Consider the following 20,412-nt stretch of genomic DNA (forward strand, 5'->3'; position numbering starts at 1 on the left):
TGTGTGTGTGAATGTGTGTGTGTGTGTGTGTGTGAGTGTGTGTGAATGTGTGAGTGTGTGTGTGAGTGTGTGTGTGTGTGTGTGTGTGTGTGAGTGTATATGTATGTGTGGGGGTCAGTTAGAAGAGTCAGGAATTTGTGCATATGTTTAGTTGTATATAAAGTTCCAGGCCAACCCAGGCTGCATGAGATATGTCTCAAAAGAAGGGGGATAGAGAAGGTAAGAAGGGATGGAGGAAGAATGGGGGGTGGGTAGCTGTAACATTAGCATTTAGGAGGGCAAAACTATCTTAAGTTCAAAGCCATAAGGCCAATTTGAACTAGATATAACAAGACTCTGTCACACACACACACACACACACACACACACACACACACACGCATGAGTGTGCTCGAAGGGATTGGGGGTATAGTTGAAGAGTGCTCACCCAGGGTGCTGAGGCCCTGAGTTCAATCCCCAGAAGCATGGAAGAGGGGTAAAATCCCAAAAGAGGGGAGTAATGAAAGGGGTTTTGGGTCCTCACTATGAGAGCCCTTCAAATGAGGGAAACCTGGGTAGGTTGGAGAGTTGGGGTGAAGGTTCTAAGTGTGCATTTGAAGACGTCTCAGGATATCTCTAACCTTAAGTACAATTGGATCCAGGGAATCACATCTTATGATTGTTTCTCATCCTCTCTTTTTAAAACTTCATTTTCTGGCAAATATGAGCTATGCAATTATGGAACAAGATCTCTGTTCCCCCTATTGCAGTCCACTTAAGGTGTTAGATCCAGAAGGGTGGGTGTTGAGACTTTTCCCATGTGAGTACATGGTTACCAGATTCTGCTCATCGGTGGAGCAGCTACTGCACTGGTGGGGAGGAGGTTCCTCGTCTCCCTGCAGTGATGTGAGTGACACTGGGGTGGGGAAGAACTTCTCCAGGTGAAGGAGCTGGGGAAGCTGCTGTACAGTAATAAAATGAATTTCTACATGCCACTCTGCTGGGGGAAGGGATTTATGTTACATTTGGTAAACCGTTAAGCAGTGTGATTAGGAGGTCTGTGTCCCTATAGTATGCTGCTGAATGGGTCAGAAACAAAACTGGCTATTCCTTTGAGAAGGTCTTAATCATTACCCTGTGATCAGTGAGGAAGCATTGAAATACTTCAAGCAGAAAAATTACATGAAAAAAATATATATACTTGGTTTTTTGAGACAGGGTTTCTCTGTGCAGTCCTGTCTGTCCTAGAACTCACTCTGTAGACCAGGCTGGCCTTGAACTCAGAAATCCACCTGCCTCTGCCTCCAAAGTGCTGGGATTACAGGCATGCACCACCACTGCCCGGCCAAAAGTTATATTTTAAAATCATCACCAAAATGATTTAGCCAACCAAGTACACTTCATGGGTCCTGGGCTGCAGAGAGTTGGAGTGTCTGGAGAGGGGGTAAATATTACCAAAACACTGCACAAATTTCTGAAAGAACCAGCTAAAAATAAAATACATTTTTGTCTTGTTCTGTGTTAATTTTTGCTTAGTAACACATAGGTTCTCCAGAATCAATTTGGATCCCCCTCAAATTTAGCAGAATCAGAAATGCTAATTTGTGACATCATAATTAATACTGTCTTGTGCATCTACTTCTATCAACAACACTGTTTGAAGTATAAGAACTGGAAGAGAATATGAAAATCCTATTCCTTCCATTTGTTTTTATTCACAGATGTTAAAATTCTTTTTAATTTCCCCTAGTGAAAGGTAACTTTGCTGGAAAATCACTCAAAGTTTTTTACAGTCAAGTCAGGAAGTCCTCAGAGCTAAAAACACAGGGGGCTGAGAGATCACAGTAAAGTCCACTGCCCCTGCACCCCTGGTATCAGGAGAACTCATGGAAAGTGAGCAGACAGGAGTTTTGCTGCTGTGCACACTGAAGGAGCAGGACCGGCACTGAAGCTAGAATAGGAAAGACATTCGAGTAGCCTGGAATCGGAGCACAACACTTTTCCACATGCTTACACTACGGGGTAAGAACTCAAGAGGAGTCAGCTATTCACTTGGAAGGAAGGAAGGAGAGTTGGAGAGTGTTGGCCTTTGCATCAGAGCTCGCCTCTTCTTCTTTCTCTGTCTCATAGGCCTTCTGTGGTATCGGAGGTATGGTTATAAGTATTTAACCCTTCTAGCTGATGTCATTAGTAGAAACCCTTTTTCTATTGCTGGAAGCTCTGAACGGTATATTATTTTAGACTCCTTATTTTATCTTTACAGAATTACTGAAAAGCTAAAAAATCTGAGACCACCACTGCTAATTTTAGATACTCTTTTGTTTTTGCTAGTCAACATTTTGGCTCTTATTAAAAATTCACCCTGCTCACCTCTGAGTAGTGCAGACAGGAAACCTTCCCTGAGAGGAGACTGTATAGAAAAGTGTGCCAGATGGTCTGGCCCCTTGCTGTGGCCAAAACATATTTTCCAGCCTACTCAGAATGTGACATCAGAGACATCCTCCCTGACTGCCCTTTGTGCCAGTAAAGAAAAGAGGCTGTAGATGGTTGTATTAACTTCACTAAAGAAAGCAAAAAAAAAAAAAATCCCTAAAATAGTCTGCATAAACTCTCAGTGAGGTGGGCAGGGCAGGGAGGTTGGTTTGGGTGCATAAATGTGCAGTAAGAAGAGTCTCAATGGCACCTGACTGAAAAGGTGGAGAACAGCGCCATTTGGGAGCTGCCAAATGGAAATGTACCCATGGCACGGATTGGTGACACAAAATCTAAGTTATCCATTGGCCTTCTCAAACATCCTAACAAGTACAGCGAGCAGTTTGGGTGGTAGACAGTACAGGAAACTATTTAAAAGTACAGAGACAGTGTTTGTCTGTGGACAAGGGAACTTAGGACTTTCTGTTCAATTCTATCATAACCCTAAAACTACTTAAACCATAAAGCTTAACACACACACACACACACACACACAGAGAGAATGAGAGAGAGACTGAGAGACTGAGAGACTGAGAGACTGAGACTGTTGGAGCAATGGCTCAGGGGTTAAGAGCATTTGCTGCTCTTGCAGAGGATCCACGTTCAGTTCCCAGCTCCCATATGGTGTCTCACAACCATCCATTACTCCAGTTCCAGGGGCTCCAACCCATCTTCTAATCTCCCTCGATACTAGGCACACATGTGGTACACATACATACATACATGCAGCCAAAACACTCATACATATAAAATAAGGATAAATAAGATGTTTCAGAACTATAAAGATGTATGCACACAGACTTGGAAAGTTCACTTACAGTGTGTAAGCTGCAGCATAAAGACTGAGCCATGCCTTGCCGGAGCACAGTCACATGTCACCCAGAGTTTTCACTCCTCTTAGGCAGATACTCGACTGCCCTTAAAGTACCCAGTTGTTTGTTTGTCTTTTCAGTGTTAGAAGTAAAGTGTATAGAATAGGTAAATTTGGTAATTGGGAATCTGGGAATAATGTAGATAGCATGTTTCTATAAAAGCAGTATTTTATTGCAATGTTTTCAGGTCGAGTCTCTTGTGCTCTACAATTTTAAAGGCCACCCATACACACACTACTCATTCACCCTTGCTATGATAAATTGTGCTGTTATATCAAGACACTAAAAGTACTTTCCGGTTTTCTTTTCCTGAAATTTGAGGGTTCCACATTTTACTCTTCCAAACTATTAATAGTACTGCACACTCTGGGCAGAGGTGGTTCAGGGGACAGCCTCAGGTGGGGCTCCTCGGGAGGGAGCCAGACTTTACTCACAAGCACCTTCAGTTCTAGTGAACGCCTCAACTGGCGTTTTCTGGGCAGGTCCTTGTGCTGGCAGGGCAAGCACTTCACCCCTGAGCCGTCTCCTCAGCCCTGCTCTGCATAGTACTCATGTCTGTCTATCTGGATGTGCGCACCCAGTACTCTAGGGGACCCCCTGGAAATGCAGCTGCTGGGCTCTAGACGCCATCTTCATGTTGCTCAGAATGGCTGTAGCCACGTGTATTTCCACCTCCCCTTCAGTAGAGTTCAGTGTCTCCGGTGTTCTACAAGAGAAACACCAGCCTTCTTCTCTGTATTTGAAGCCCACCTTCTAGTCCTTTTATAGGCATGTAGAATTGCCTTGCTGTGGCTCTTGTGGATTCTTCTGGCTTACAGAAAAGCACAGCACTTTCTCTTTGGCTTTCCCTTTTAAAGTCTCTACTCTTTGCTCTTTGTCTACTGGGCACCTCTTATTTGTTAGTAGTAGTTCAAGAAACCAGCGATGAGTTCCATGTTGGTTTATGTGTCAGAGACCTTTCTCCTTTCTTTTAAGGTTATCTTTTAACGAATACACTTGTTTGGGTTTTATTGGGGAATTTAATTGTGTTGATTCTTGTTTTGAGAGACGATCATACTAACCTTGAACTCATTACGTAGTGCAAGCTGGCCTCTGCTCACAATCCTCCTGTGAGCCCCGCCCCCTCAAGCCCTGGGACTGCCCGGACATGGTGCCATACCTGGCTCAAAGTTAAAGTTTTAATATGATCAGGTCTACCTGTATCTTCCCTCACAGTACACTATTAGATAAATCCCACCCTGGATCTATGACCTTTATTGTTTGCCTTTGGTATTTAGATCTATAGTCTACCTGGAAATTGTTTGATTTGTATGGTGTGAGATAGGAGGTCCAGTGTTACCAGGTACCCAGTTATTTTAGTACTATTTATAGAAGGACACCTTACATTTTTATCTTAGAAAATCTAATCTATGAGTGCTATATTTATGTTATTCTTATCCATGCTTGCAAATTTCATTTTTAAGAGCCATGTTTATACCTCTCTAACATCAGAACAATTGCTGTAACTTACTGTAGAACAGGAGTCAGTCCAGCGACACTGTCTTTTCTTTTCTTTCATGAATTTTATTTTGTAGGTAAAAATATTCATTAGATAGACAATGCCAGTTTTCCTATATTCAGAGTAGGATAGCAATATGCCTATTAAGGAGGCAGTGGGACTTCTTTGTAAACATTCAGATAGTTTATAATAGCTAATGCTAAACTCTCACAGTGTTTCCTCCAAAAAAGAAATGTTCAAGGCATCCTATAAATAGCATTATAACTCATAAATTTTCTTTGGTTGAAAGAGAACAAATATATTTAATTTTAGGAACCAGTTTTGGTATACATGAGTGTGTAATTAAAAACCAGGAGTGACTGAGCTCCCCATGGGCTGTGTACTCCATGCACAACTGAAGTGTTGGGCCTAGCACCTCTGTCTTCTTCCATTGAGGGCTTTCTTTGCAGTGAGTGGTTGAGCTAGGACTCTTGTCCAGGCATCTCATTCAAAATTGAGAGTTCCCCTCTCTTACTCATCTCTGGAGAAGATTCACCCTGCTCACTGAGTGAGATGTAGACAGTAGACACCTCTGCTAAGATTGTTAGTTTGCTGTAAAGCCTGGGCTTACTCCTCCTCTCTACCCACAGCATCTGAGTTTAAAGTTGATGTGAAACTTACCCTTCAGAATTTTTTAAGCTGGAAAGCAGAAAAGCTGTTGTGGATTAGTTGAGTATTTTTAATGCAAATTACCAGAAAAAGTATTTTTTGAATGCAACTGCCCCTGACTATTAAGACCCGAAGGGAATCTTGTCAGCCAGCATCATTAAAACAAGGAATCATTCTGTAATTATCAGAATTTAAATGTATATAAAATATAATGGGTAAAGAGAAAGAATCTGTATGAATATAGAAACATACTTGTAAGTCACGAAAGAACACAGAAAGGGGTTCAGGGGCATATGAGTTTCTTTTTTTTTTTTTTTTCTACTTGTTAAGTTGAAATCACATTTTGCAAGTTCCTAAAGGTTGGCATATACACAGTGTCTGCTGTAAAGTGCTGAGTACACACCATGATGGAGTCTGTGATTTTCAGTTGTTTATTTCTGTATCGTTTGCTCAGACCCACTCTTGTCATCCTGATGACCAGCGCTCCTTGCAGCCCTGCTCGCCCAACTTGCTTGACTTCCTTGCTCTTTGCATGATATCCTAAGGAAAATCATAAAGGGATGTTTTCCAGGAAACCATTGCTCACTGATTTGCAATTATATTACCCAGGATGCTTTTGGCTTTTCCATCACCTTATTGGGGAGAGGATAAAGACATATAAATAAGGCCAGACGAGACTGGCTTTAATGGCTTCAGTATTAATTCCAGGTCTGAAGGCCAGCTCTGGCCGAGGCCTGAACTACAGGCATGTAGGCTACAGATCATGGGTCACGTCTGACAGAGGAATAAATGCAAGGTTTATGTCTCCTCCACAGTGGGATGCTGGCTCGGGAGCCTTTACCCTCTCCTCATTCCTTCTATTCAGTCTTCCTGAGTTCTGGACTAGCTGAATACTATCTTGACTCCGCCCCACCCTCAACTAGGTATTCACTGTTCCTTGGTGTGGTTGTTTATCTGTCTGTGTGCTTCCCTCACTTCTTAGCATTAGGCTGGTATAATTTAGAGACATAAATATTGCTTCCATGTAGAAACAGAGCACCGAGAGGATATTACACTCATTTTTACATCACTGGAAATACCAGGAAAGGGACGGGGGCAATCTAAGCTAATCTTAAAACCAAAGCAACCTGTCTGGTCTTTTGGACATGATAATGCTCTCTGTTGTTGGAATGCATTCACTAGATCTCTTTTGCAAAGCTGTTTGGCAGGATATATTTGTGACCCTTAAAAGAAGATCCCTAACCTTTTACCCACTAATGTTACTTCCAGGAATTTATGCTGAGGAAACAATTGGTGACACACAGGCAGTGATCCTCTATAAGGATGTGATGGCAGAGCTATTTATACTAGCTAAAAGGGGAGAACAATCTAGATTACACACAGAGTGACTACATACAATATACCATAAATAGAATGCCCTGTCGCCACTGAAAATCTGCTAGAGCCTATTAAATGACATTGGAAATCCTTCTATTGAGTAACATCATCAACAACAAAACAACCTGATAGTCATGTGTATAATATTATGCTGATCCCAAAAGTCAGAAGGCATTGGCTAAGATGTAAAGTGATTATCAGTTCTGTAAATTATATACAACTTCACTGCTTTTCTTTTTTTTTAAGTATTTTTCCATTTTTATACAAAATCATAACTTGGTTATAAGAATTTGGAAAGATCAACCCTCTTCCCTTTCTGTCCCCTGTGCTGTATAGAGTGAACCCAAGGCCTTGCGTCTTGTAGATAAACACACTGTGTCGTACATCCCTCACCCAAGATAAACTTCATGTTGATTGGTGAGCTTATGTCTGCAGTAAGAGCACCCTTCCTCTTATACAAGCCCTATAATGATGGTGTAAAGACCCGAAAGGGTCTGCTGCCTCTCTGTTGGGTCTGGGAGCCTGCTCAGGTAGCGCTGTTCACAGCATGGTAAGCATGCCCTGGCTGGGACAGCACACGTCCTATCATTCAAGTGACTCAGCACAGAGGGTGTCGAGCTGATGACATTGCTACACACTGTACTTGAACTATCAGCCACAACCTCACAGGGTGCCAAGCCTCCCGATTATCTTCTTCCTAAACTGTAACTCTCTCACTGTGTGGGATGTCAAAGGAACCGCCTAGGCAGAAAACTCCCTTTGAGGGCACCATGGGCCAGCACACTACATCTGATGCAAGCCTTCCAATTCGATGCAAAGCAGCTCAGTAAATGTTGCTTCCAAGCTAAAGTTGAAGCCGTTATTGCTGCAGTTGGGCCTTGATGAAGGCTTGGCAGGCCTCCAGGAATATTTAGGGTGAAAAATGTGCTGGGGTATTCAACTGGGAACTACCCAGCTGGGCTGAGGCTTGTGAGAAGCCTTTATAGGGGTCATCTGCTCAAACTCTAGTTAGAAAGTTATTTCCTCCCATTCTAACCTCTGTTGTTTGTTATGTTTGGCTTTATTAGTGGGAAAAGAATCCAGAACTTCTTATTGGAGGTTTTAGGGCCGAAGGTGAAATTGACCATTTTCTGTTGGTCTGATTTGTTTGGGATTGTAATGGTGTGAGAGGTTTTTGTTGGTTGGTTGGTTGGTTGTTAATATTTGTCATTTTAATTAAGAACCTATAACCAGCTGTTGCTGTAGTAAAGAGAAAAGTGTTGGTTGTACACATATAGGCCACCACCACCATCATCATCATCTCTGTTCATGCTCTGTCCCTCCTATATGCCGTATGAATTCCATCAAAACTAAAGGAGAATGTCTCTGTGTCTCTTAGGGGATCACTTCTATACGTACAACCCTTTTGTTGTTATAAGCTCTCTTCAGCATATCAAAATGGGTGCTGGTGCTATTGATAGGGACATTTATGACACGTCTCTGAAGTATAAACTGAAAAACATAATTGCCTTAGTAGTTGAACACATCATAAAAAGTACTGAAGAGTGTGCGTGTGATTATTAAATGAATGCCAGCACAGAGGTAATAGATTTTAAATTCTGGTCACTTCATAGCAAGTAAATGTTATTGCTATGACTAAAGCAAACAAATAAAATACGGTTAGACATTTAAAAGAGCAGTTAATATTATAGCAGTTGATAAGAGATGAGAAGAGTCACTTCTTACAGAAGTTACAGTGACCCTCCCCCTCCCCCACCCCCAGATAATTTCAGCCATGTTTTCCTGGCCGGGAACTGTTGAGATGTCTGAGGATATAGAACAACACTCAGAACCCCATATTGTATTCCCAGACTGTATTTCCCGTACAGATGAGATAGGAAGCTACAGGCATTTCCTCAATAAAGAAGTAATTTTAAACTATTTCGCAAATCCTTTTGAATTGTTTGGGTGGTATTACCACAGGAACAGATTAGACCAGGCCTCTGAGCCCAAGTTGCTCCTTTGACCCTCCCCTGGTACCACTTAGTTTTCTGGTTTTGGCCATGATCCAGGAGTTCTTTTCAGGCCTTCCTGGCTGGCACATTATGAAGTGGGACAGAGAGAGACTTAAGAAAGCATGACCTCAGCTGGCAGCTCAGTACTGAGGGAGGCTGCACAGCATAGGTGAGGGACAGCTGCTCCTGAAGTGAAGGTCCCCAGGAGTAGATGCTCAACTCAATAGCAAGAGTCGCCGACCTCCCACAGTGATTCTTTCTGTCTTGGTTGCTGCTTTTCTTTTTCACCCGTTGCATCTCATCAAACATGCTTTAAGCTCTGTGAGCCAGGAGCTTTAGTAAGTTGTACTTATCGTCTTGTTCATTATGGGTGCTCATCAATGAGTCATTGACGGATTGAAGAAATTGATAAAAGGATCTACTCTTGAATTTTATTTCTTCCCTTGTATGAATTCCATCTGCTAGATGAGTCTACCAGACAGGACCCTGGAGACAGGACCATGGAGCCTGTTGGAATTTACTATGTGTTGAGTCTTACCAAACCAGCTACTATGTTTCCATTCTCCCTTACAAATGTGGTAGACATCTGAAGGAAACTCATAAATCAGTGGTTAAGAGAACCACTAATGCCATGGGTCGGTTAAGCAGCTTTTTGGAGACCTAGCGGAACCGTGTTCCCAGAGACAGAATGCTGGCAACGAGAACCCAGGCTTTGGGTCAGAGCATTGGGTGAATCTTGGCCCTGTCACTTAAAGACTGTCAAGCCTAGCTACCATAGCCCAGGGCTTCACATCTGTGAAGTGGAAATTCCAGCAGTGCCTGTCTATGGGCTTGCTGAGTATCTTAGCAAGTGCCACTAGTGTAGTTACTAGTTATCTCTTAATACCTGCAGGGATTACATAGACAGTCCTGCTACAGCAAAAGAACAATACTTCCTTGCTCACGAGATTCATAGTCTATAGGAACAGTACTCATGCTGACATTTAATTAAATGTTTCATCAGTGTCAAGGATATGAACTTCACACAGAGCTTTTTCTGAATGCTGACACAGGTGTTCATATTACAGCATTTTACACACACACACACACACACACACACACACACACACATATTCTTGCTAAATTCCCATCTGCAGCTAGCTGCCAGCTGAAGATCTCCAGGGACTGTGGCCGGTTCTATGACTAGCTACACTCCGCATCTTCTTAGCCCTCTGTGTTTGCACTTTCTGTCACATAATGTGACTTTCACCTAGGTGCTAAAGTGATTGTATAATTTGCAGAAATAAGTAAGATGGCCAACATGACTAACTAAAATGTATGAGGCAGATTATGGTAACTTCAACCCCTCCTCTCCGACCCTTTGATCAGCTGCCCATCACATTATGAAATGGACAAATTTGAGGTTTTGGTTCCATTTTAAAAATTGCCTATTGGTTGTGGGTTACTCTCTGAGCATCTACGAACAAGAGGAAGCACAGACCTGGGCCGCACATCTCCAGGGAGCTGCTCACAGGCATAAGCGCTGTCTCTGAAAGGTGTGTATCCATCCTGCCTGTCCCCTAGTGTGTTCCTAATGCACACTTGGATCTACATGGCACACAGCCCATGTAGTTAACAATGTAAACAGGAAATTGTTTTCTGGCTGAATGGCCTTTGTGGCCCAGAAAAAAAATATTCTTTTCTGCTGAGACATAACTTTAAAAGCACACAACAGTGAAAAGCTAAAGGCTGGACGAGAGCAAGGTCAGTGTATTCCAAAGCAGGCAGCAAAATACATGTATACTGATTCATGTAGGTAGGTCCACTGCATGTCCACAGTGGTCAGTGGTAAAGAGATAGTGGAGAACCTCAAGTTACCTAAAAAGCATTAGCGAAACAGGCCAAAGAGGCTTGTCTGTGCATCAGTACCTCAAATGCAGAGGACTGACCTGGAGCACGGAGACTTGACAGCATGCCTCTGGACTTTGATGCTCCTGTGTTCTGCTCTAGCGCCCTGTCATTTGGCCTCCCATGAACCGCCTGTGCTCCCATCGTGGCTTCCCTATGTGCTGATGAGTTTTCTGGTTGTTATGTCTTGCAGCCCCCCGAATCCAAGCCCAACTTCACCCCTCTCGCCATCATGGCCCATGTTCTCGGCGCCATCCAGCCCTATGCCCACCTCATCCACGTCCAGCGACTCATCCCCCATCAGGTCTGTGGCAGGGTTTGTTTGGTTTTCTGTTGCTGCCTTTGTTCTCTCATTGGCTTGGTCCTCTCTTCATGCAGTGTTCAGCCTCCTCGTCAACTTTGTTCCCTGCCATCCAAACCTGCACTTGCTTTTTGACAGGCCAGAAGAAGCGGTCCGTGAAGACTCCAGGTAAAACTGCGGATGATGACTGACCTGTCCCTGTGTATGCAGAGCTGGTTAGGGACATTGGGGGTCTCCTCTGCTCTCCTGCGATCCCGTCCTAAGAAACAAAACCAAGAGGCACAATACGCATGGCCTTGCATGGCATTTTAAACTACCCTTTCCAACCTTTACCCACATTTCTGAATTAACCTCTGCTGCCTGGAACAGGGGGTCTCCAAAAATAGCACCTGTTTTGAATGGTTTTCTGAATCGTTGGGTTCTCCATGTTTTGGTGGAAGATAATATTCTAGGGGTCAGTGTAGAGGCATAAACTGGCCCTTCCTTGTCACATTTTTATCAGGTAGTAACTGGCACCATTTGCTTATGGATTGGGCCAATAACCCTGAGCACAGACAGCTAGCCACTGAAACCAGATCCACTGAGCAAGAGAGGAATATAACACAGAATAAAAGTCGGAGACACGAAGCACTTTCTCTTCAAATTCCTCAGGGCACCACCTCCCTAGCCCCACGTACTCCAGGGATCTTCTGGCCTCCCAGCCCACTTGTATCTCTCTAGGTCATGAACCCTGAGTCCTCATGGGAATAGGCACCGCCTCTTTCTTGAACAACTTGACCTAGTTGTTCTCCCAGAGGGCCATGCTGCAGTCCTGCCTTGCAGAGCTTCACAGCCACGTGGCGCAGGTTTGCTCTTAAGCTCTTTGTAGAAAAGAAGCCCTTGCAATTGAGGGAAAAGGGGGAACAAGGGCCCTGCAGACGTCCTCTGCTGTTTGGAGCCCTCACTGGGCAGCATCTCACAGACAAGCCAAGTGCAGAGTCCAGGTTGAAGCACCACGGGCATCCTTGGCCTTGGTTAGAATTCTGCATCCCACCTAGTCTCCTTCGGAGTGAGCCCATCACCCAAGCTCACCTAATGTATAAAGCTGATACTCACTGTTTGGAAAAGCCACACTGTCTGTGTATGCAAGCACATGAATTACTCTCCCGTGGGCATCTTCACGTCTATTGTGTCATTCTGTCTCATGTGAGAACCAGAAGACAAATGGTCTGAATCATACTGCAGAAAAAGAAAATGGTAGCTTCATCAAGTGAGAGCCATGGTAGAGTTAGGAGTCCTTGCCGTCTGTCCAGCATTTTTAGTCTAAAGACCTGGGCATCCCCAGTGACGGTTCTGTGCCATCCGACCCCTCAGCTCTGCTGCTGGGTAAGATGTGACTTTCCACATAGCTTGGTCCTAGACGATGGGAGAGATGGCTCTGCAGTATGTTCTTTTTCTCCTCACCCCCTAGTTAAAGTAAAAATCAGGTACTGTTTTCCTAACACTTGAGCTATTTGTGAATTCCTTAGGTAACTCCTAGGCACTTAGGAGACATTTCCTTTCTAGCCACCAGAAACCATGTGCATGATTCCAGTTAGGTCAGTCACTGACCCGTGAGGACCTGGACCAGAACACCTACAATGGCTCACTCAGTTATTAAATAGCACTCCTAAATGGACATTAGGAGAGTTGGGCTGGCCTAGAGGCAAGTAAATGGCTGCTCAGTACTGCCTCCTCTGGCCTCTGTTAGAAGAGCACCAATATGATGCTATCCTGTAGGAATCTGTCATTTTGAAATAGGCAGGCCACAGTAGGGCTTGAAATTGGGTGTCACCGAGTTACTGCTTATGCTAAGATAAGCACAGGTCAGGACCCTGCTGGAAAAGACGGCCCACTAGGAGACCAGAAACTGGTTCCAGTCCCTAATTGCTGTTACAGTGTCTAGCCAAGAGGTGGGGGCGTACACCCATTGTTCAGGTCTAGTGTTGCCTTTCCCCAAATTGACTAAAAGAACACAAAAGTTCAAATTACCTTCCTTTGACAAGGCTTTTAACAACAGACTCTGAATGAGGTCTAATTAGGGGTCCTGGAAACCTGTGGGAATGGCTTCCTCTCTCCATTCAAGCCACTTCGGAGCTTCTTGTTTCAAGCTCAGAAGTAGAGATACCTTTTCTGCACAGAAGAACTCGGGCCCGGAGGAGACCCACTTTAACGTTTGCCCTCTTTCTCTACCTGCCTGTCCACTTCCCAAGAAAGCCCCCACATCAGACCCCCTAATTTGTACCTGGGCCCCAGGGAACTGCCTTAATGATCAAACCACTGTGAGCTGGCCCCTCCTCCCGCAGCAGCATGCAGTGTAGAGTGGGTTGTCATTCTGCAAGCTTGCAAGGGCATTTGAGGGAAATTCCTCTGAGTGTTTTCCTGGCCTCATTCCATGCTCAGAGGCAAAAATTAAAAGTGAACCAGCAGAAGGCTCCAAAGTTGTTCATGCCCTTGAAGGCCCAGCCCAGTGCTGAAGAATGCTCTGATGGGAACTGTATCCAGCTGCAGAGGGCAGGAACCAAACAACCCACGGTGCTGCCTTCCATCAGAGCCAGAGCATCCAAACCCAAACTGCTAGCCAACACGATCCTCCATCGGCTATAAGACTGATAGCAATGGCCAACTTTTATCAAGGCATAACTTCCCCAGTTAGAATTGCCAGATATGCAAAACAAATAAGCACATAGCCTACTCAGTTAGATTTGAATTGGACAGAAGTAAAATGCACTTCTTAGTATATGGATATCTTATGGAAATGTACTTAAAATATTATTTGCATGAAATTCAGATCTGACTAGGTGTCCTTTCTCTGGTGACCATTCTTCTGGGACAACTCCCTTTAAAAGCATGTCCTCTAGGGCTAGACATGCAGATTAGTGCTTGCCTAGGCTATCCACAGTGCCTGGGGCTTCATCCCCAGCACTCCAAATGTGTGTGTGTGTGTGTACTCATGCATACACAGTACACCCCTTCTGTGTCCCTCTCTGAGTGCCTCTCTGTTTTCTGTGCATCCTTAGGTAGTTGGAGAGAATCAACTGTTAACAGATTGTCAGCTGTTACAGAAAAACAGACTCTCTCCTGACCCTCACCTTTACTCTTAACACACTGTTTTCTTAGTGTTTCATTACTAAATTGAAAATTTTTAATATTGGTGGACTGTGAACCCCTTCAAGTAATAATCATGGATGCTAGAGACCATGGCCTCTGTTCTCCAATTACCACACAGTCCTGTTTCCTTTGTTCTGATACCTTTACTTAATGAGTTTAATGAGTAGCCTCTAGGAGAGCCCTATCCAGAGAAACCTTGCCTTCCCTGGTCTCTTCAGCCTGTGTCCACCTATGCCGCCCTGTGCTCAGAGGCAGCCCTGCCTCAGCATGGTCTCGACCTTGGCTCCTATGGCCTGCATTCCCCTTGTACCCTGCATGCCATTCAAGGCTCCACATGCTTGTCAGCCACACAGTATAAGGTGCGGCTGTGTATAAGGTATAAGTATAAGGTGCCTTTCACAGCCTCCTGACTGTTGTCACCCCGTAGGCAGGGCAGGAGGCAGGAGAGGAGTATACTTCTGTCCAGCCTGAGTGGCGACGCACTGACTGCTGGGCCCTTGCTAGCCAGCACGCAGCTCATTATTTAATGGAATGAGACCAGAAGAGCTGCATCCAGCTGGAACCAATGAGAACCAAAGGCTTCCCTCCTCATTCCCGGGTCTGCCCTTCCCACCATCAACCCTTGGCTATAAGGAAACCAGAGAGAACAGCAGGGAACGGATCCTTCCCTGGCAACACACTCTGGATAACCCCCAATTCTGCTCACCCTATTGTATAACAGACTCTCTCAATTGTCCACTTTTCAATTTTCAAGGACCCAAGACTAGAAGGAATGGCCCCCACTTTAGGTTTCCATCACCCATCCTCATCCTTGCCAAAGAGAGCCTGCACTTGTATACCTGAGCAATAGCAGTTCAGAAGATGCAGGATGCTCTGCCTCATCTGAGACCAGGCTCCTCCTCGGCCACTAGAAACCAGTGCACACTGGGAGCTGGGGTATCACCAGCCCCACGAGCCTCTCAGATTGTCAAGTGAAGATAAATTAAATGGCATACATCTTTTGACTCATTTCTTAAGCTAGTGTTCCTTCTGGCTTTTTTTTAAATGTGCTTCTGAGTTCCAGAGTGTACTCCATCGGATGACTTGGAGAAAGTCACTTGTAGCAAATAAAGAGCAGCCTTCCAACAGTTAGATGTCATTCTGACCTGTGAAAAGTCTGCAGACTGCTGAGAGTACTCAGTGCCAAAGTCAAAATTGACAGGAATTTACCCTCACAAATGACACCACATGACGGCCTGTGATGGTCACACTTTGCCCCTGTTTTCTGGTGCATAACTTTTTACTGGAACGTATCCCCCACCGATTTGTTTACATGTTGTCTCTAGCTGCTGTGTTACAGCAGTGTAGCATGAAGTAGTTACAACAGAGACCACATGCCTTCCAGAGCTCAAAGATTGGCCCTTTCACCACAGAAATGTGCCAGCCTCAACTCGGGCTGCATGGAAGAATCGCTTGGAAAGTGACATACAGATAGTTCAGTTTCAATTCTATTATGTGTGGTTCCATCCGCAAGTCCATAGGATGCGTAACAATTCTTAAGGGCATTCTGATAACATGCAGAGAGTGCTGTCAATACTCATTGACAAAGAGATCCCAAAACAGGACATGAGATCAGCCTTGTCCCTCCCTTTTTGTCCCCCGCCCTCTGTAAACTACCAGACTGGTGCACGTGTGTGCTCACACACCACCTCACACACCTCCTCCATCCTTGCTCCCTCTCGGGGTTGGAGAGTTTCATCTCTAAAATGTTGCTCCACCAGCAATGGAGAACATTTGCGGGAACTCATAGCCACCCCTGCTTGGGCTGAAACCTGGCTCTGCTGGAGTTTCTCCTGGATTCCCGGCATTGCCAGCCTCCAAGAGCATGTTGGTCATATCTGCCGAGCCCTTGGTCTCTTCCTACTTGCAAGCACTCTGTCCAGGAAGGCTCCTTCTGCCCATGCCCAGATGTTGTAATTCCCAGGTAAAGTTTCTCTGGGGCACAAGGTGACCTTGGAGAATTTGGCTTCTTAGAGCGTGTGGCCTTTTCCTGATTCTTCCTCAGTTTTCTCTTGGGGCCTTCCTGACTTGCCCGCCTCCTGTTTTGCCATCTGGCTGCCTTGTCCTGCTCTTCCCAGGAGAGAGGACTAGGTGGCTTCAAGGAAAGGAGAGAAGAAACATGAACTCTCTGTGGCTTTCTGGGGTTGAAAACAGTGTTAAATAAACCTGCCTTTCTGCACACAGCACACCGTTCCGGAAGGCAAAGGCTTTGTACGCCTGCCAAGCTGAGCACGACTCGGAGCTCTCATTCACAGCGGGCACCGTCTTCGATAATGGTGAGTTTCCTGTCACCTCACAGACATGGAGGGGAAGCAGATGGCTGAAGTTCCTACCTGGGGGCATGGGTATCTCTCCCCCAAATCAGACTTCCGGAGTATTGGCCTATCGGGTAGACCCATATAGACATCTAGTCACTGAGTTGTTTCAAACTCTGCATGAGACTGTACCTGACCTCAGTGATTAGCATTTGTGGGCTAGACAGGGTCAAAGACAAGGGACCCGGGTATAGGATGGTGGCAGATGGGCAGAGATACCAGAGGAGGTTAACTGCACCTGTTCTGTCCTGTGTTCCCCTTGGGATCTGGGCCTGAATTGTCTTCAGCAGGCGAGACCCACTCCCCAGACAGCAGTGTAAGCAGTAGACCTCCTCCTGTTCATCCTCCCTTAACCTTGAGAACACTGAACAGACTTCCTATCGTGAAGTCACCCACACCGCAGCAGCGGCTTGTCTGGCATCCTGGTGTAAGTATGTATCGTGGCACTCCATAAACCTGCAGTCAGGACCTGCTTGGTGCACCGTTATCCCGTTCCTTTTCCATCTTCCTCCCTAAAAGCATACTTTACAGTAAGAAGTGAAGCTATAGCTTGGCATGATTATTTACCTAAGAGGAACATCTGGATTCCTGTGCACACACCAAGTTTCTGGGACAGTTGTTTTCCATGGGTGAAGTTCTCCTTCAGGGTCACAAGCAATTAAGTTCTGATTGCTTCAAAACAAGCCAAAAAGGCAGCTGCCTGCTTCCAGAACCCGGACATGTGCTCTGGCTCTTTCTTGGCCTCATGTGGGGTGGAGGCAAAGGGCACACCAATCTGGCTGGGCACCCCTGCCTGGCCCTAGACCTGCCTCTCCCCATGTGACAGAAAATGAGCAGAGGTGGAGGGCAGTTGAGGTGCCTACACAGCACAGGGGAACCTGAACCCTAGAGCCAGGCCACAGTACATGTTCCAGCCCGACCATTTGCTCTGATGTGACCTGAAGCAATGGCATCACTTCCCAGTGACCTGGTTCTCTTCTCTGTCACAGCAGCTAACACATCTACCTTACAGGGTACAATGGAAGGACATCAAGCTAATATACAGTGTGTATAAAGTGGCACTTGATGCATATTACCTCATTTATTGTCAGGATCTTGTGCCTATCTTAGAAAAAGACTGTGGCACCCCGATCTGTAAGCAAGGGCAGCTTTACCTTTTGGCTAAGATGGTCCCAGCCTGACTTATCAGCTAGCCGTACATACTGTTTATATTGTTGGAGCCTGCTGTCAAATCTAGAGTTCCTGGTACCATGTGTATCCTACAACCTGTATTCTGCCCACCTATTAGTCAGACGTGATTAGACAGAGTGGGAAAGAGCATACAGTGCTGGAAGAGTTCCAGCCTGGGCCGCCTGGGCCGTCTGGGTCAGCAGCAGTTGGGACAAATTTGAAACTGTCTGTGTCCTGATAAGCCCAAGGTCCACCGTGATGCTTCCCCAAGTTCAAAGTACTGTCCTGAAACTTTGACTCTGTTGACTTTCTTCTCGGAGCTTTAATAATCAGAGCATATAAAATAGCCAGCGCAGCTACCTCTCCTGCCAGCAGCTGATGCTCATAAGTCTAGCAGACTGGCATGTATAATAGGTCAGCTGAAGACTGCCCCAAACCATGCCGTGGTCAGTGTGCCCTGCACAGACCAGCTGTGCAGACACATCGGAGTGGGCATCTCCGATGGAGCCGCCGTGGCTGAGCAGTATGTTCAGAGGTGCATAACTCTCACCACGATTTAATTCCAGGATAACGCCACACACACACACACACACACACACACACACACACACACGTGCCCATATCCTTTAGCATGCTGGTTTTACCCCTAAAGCTATATTCTGTCTCCAAATATTGGCCTACTTTGGACATTTCATACAAATAGAATTACATAATATGTGTTCTTTGAAACAGAATGTCCTTTTTTTTAATGTGATGTTTTTTTCACATTAATCCATGTTGTAACATGTATCTGTACTTTATTCCTCTTTATGGCCGAGTAGTATCTCACTGTGTGGCTATACCACCTTTTACTTGAACATCCACCAGTTAATTGCTGGGGTATCTTACTGGTTCTCAATTTTTCACTATTTAAAAAAATAAGTTCTCCTGGGATTGCTGGATTATGTGGTAACTCCATATTTACTGTCTGAGGAAATGCCAGACTATTTTTACAAGGAGCATGTACCTCTTTGCACACACACCCCCCTTCATTTTTAAGTTTCCTTTTTGAACAACAACACAAAGTCAGGCAGGCACCGCCATGCGCCAGGGCCTTCCCTTCCCAATGGAGTGCTCTGTCCAGCCAGCTCTGGGACTCCTCCCACTACCATGAGGTAACCATCACACACCCTCTGAAGGCACATGTAGCAAAAGACAAGTTTGGTTTCCCTTCCCACAGGTTCCTGCAATCTCCGGGGGCCATGCCCAGTTCTCTTACGCTGACACTGTGTGCATGCATGTGACTGTGGGCATGCTCATGCCATGATACACACATGGAGGTCAGAGAAGAAGTGTCTGGAGTCACTTCCTTCCACCTTTTTTGTGACACAGCATCTCCCTTGTTTCTGCTGTGTGCTCCAGACTCCAGGCTAGCTTCCAGCCAGTTCTTCCTGCCTCCCATCTTACCTTAGCAGTTCCGGGAGTTTGGAAGCACACCATTGCCTTGGCTTTGAGTAGAGATTCTGGGGTTCAGACACAGGTCATCAAGTTTGCACCTGAAGTGTTATTATCCTTTGAGCTGTATCCTGGCCCCAGACAGAGATACTAATCCACTTTCTAGGCTGCTTTGCCTGGTAATATTTCACTGGGTCCTATTCTAGAGGGAAAATCTACTTTCATTCTGTGGGAGAAATCAGGCATGACAGAAGGAAATAATGACATTATGTGAAGTGGCCATTTCCTATCGCTCCTATATAGACTCTGAAGAGATAAGGCAAAGCCTATGTCAGTAGCCTGGATGCTTTGTGCAGCTGTCAGATTAACGCTTCCTACTGACATGTAGGCCACTGTTGTCATGTGTGTGCTTTATGTATGGAATAAGGAAGGGAAGAGAAGGGTGTGTTGAGGTGAAAGTCTGATGTTTTGTAACCATTAATCTCTCTGCCTTGGGATTTCAGGGCCCAAACTTTGACTCTGAAGTGGTGCTTAGTCAGCTCCTCTATGTAGCAGGGGATAGATGTGCAATACTGGGAAATATCTCCAGTGTCAGCTCTTGCCAATCTACCAGGAAACTGCCCGCTTCACCAGCACCTTAGACAGTAACTGGAAAGAGAAATAATTTGTGTTCTCAGGAGTGTATTATTCATCTGGAAGCAGTGTGATCAGTGATACCTAGAAAATTCATGTGGCTATAGCCAAAATTGGGTTCTTGGGATACTCTTTTCAGGTTTTGAGATGGGAGTCAGGGAGACATCAGTATGTGTAACACGCTTGTCCTATGAGTCCTCAGCCCTAGCACCTTTCTCAATAGCTAAATGTGGTAGAGTGTCTGTAATCACAGTTGCTGGGAAGACAGAGACAGGCGGTTGCTTGTTAGTCATCTTCTCTAATCAAGTTCGTGGGTTCCAGATTCCATGGGAGACCCTGTCTCAAGAAATAATGTGGAGAGTGACCAAGGAAGACACCAATACTGAACTCTGGCTTCTACATACACATGTACACGTGTGCACACACATCTTACTTTACACATCACAGCTTCAGAGCACATTTCCACAAACTGATGGTCAACTGTCTCTTTTTGTAATTAAAGTTTTATTGGAACACCCCCACCCCCATGGTTTTTTGTTTTTATGTTTTCCATACTGTGTGGCCCTTTCTAGGGAGTTTATAGAGTACTATTCTGAGATCACATCTAGCTTTTCTGTGTCTTAGGGCCTTGTATCTGCTCTAAGCACTCCTGGCTAATAGCATG

General features: G+C 45.1%; 1 protein-coding gene and 1 long non-coding RNA gene across 8 annotated transcripts in view; one reads left to right on the forward strand and one right to left on the reverse strand.

Moving 5' to 3' along the window:
- The window catches only part of Arhgap26 (Rho GTPase activating protein 26), a 388,578-nt gene that overhangs the window by 358,994 nt on the left and 9,172 nt on the right, over nt 1–20,412 (forward strand). The window contains exons 21-24 of one of the 7 annotated variants that reach the window (XM_029471860.1): nt 10,921–11,031; nt 11,167–11,196; nt 16,381–16,472; nt 16,802–16,980. In XM_029471860.1, coding sequence (XP_029327720.1) covers nt 10,921–11,031; nt 11,167–11,196; nt 16,381–16,472; nt 16,802–16,965 — 397 coding nt within the window. In that variant the 3' untranslated portion in view covers nt 16,966–16,980. Of the gene's footprint in view, nt 1–10,920; nt 11,197–16,380; nt 16,473–16,801; nt 16,981–20,412 lie in introns of those variants that run through there. The other 6 variants (XM_029471859.1, XM_029471861.1, XM_029471862.1 and 3 more) reach the window with 6 other exon arrangements.
- LOC115029870 lies at nt 5,759–17,389 on the reverse strand. The gene is made up of 4 exons (XR_003835433.1): nt 17,079–17,389; nt 12,124–12,246; nt 10,999–11,287; nt 5,759–6,009 (listed from the first exon to the last, which is right to left on the reverse strand). It is a non-coding gene; the product is annotated as an uncharacterized LOC115029870 (long non-coding RNA).

The sequence above is a fragment of the Mus caroli genome, chromosome 18 (assembly GCF_900094665.2).
Source record: "Mus caroli chromosome 18, CAROLI_EIJ_v1.1, whole genome shotgun sequence".
Taxonomy (NCBI): domain Eukaryota; kingdom Metazoa; phylum Chordata; class Mammalia; order Rodentia; family Muridae; genus Mus; species Mus caroli.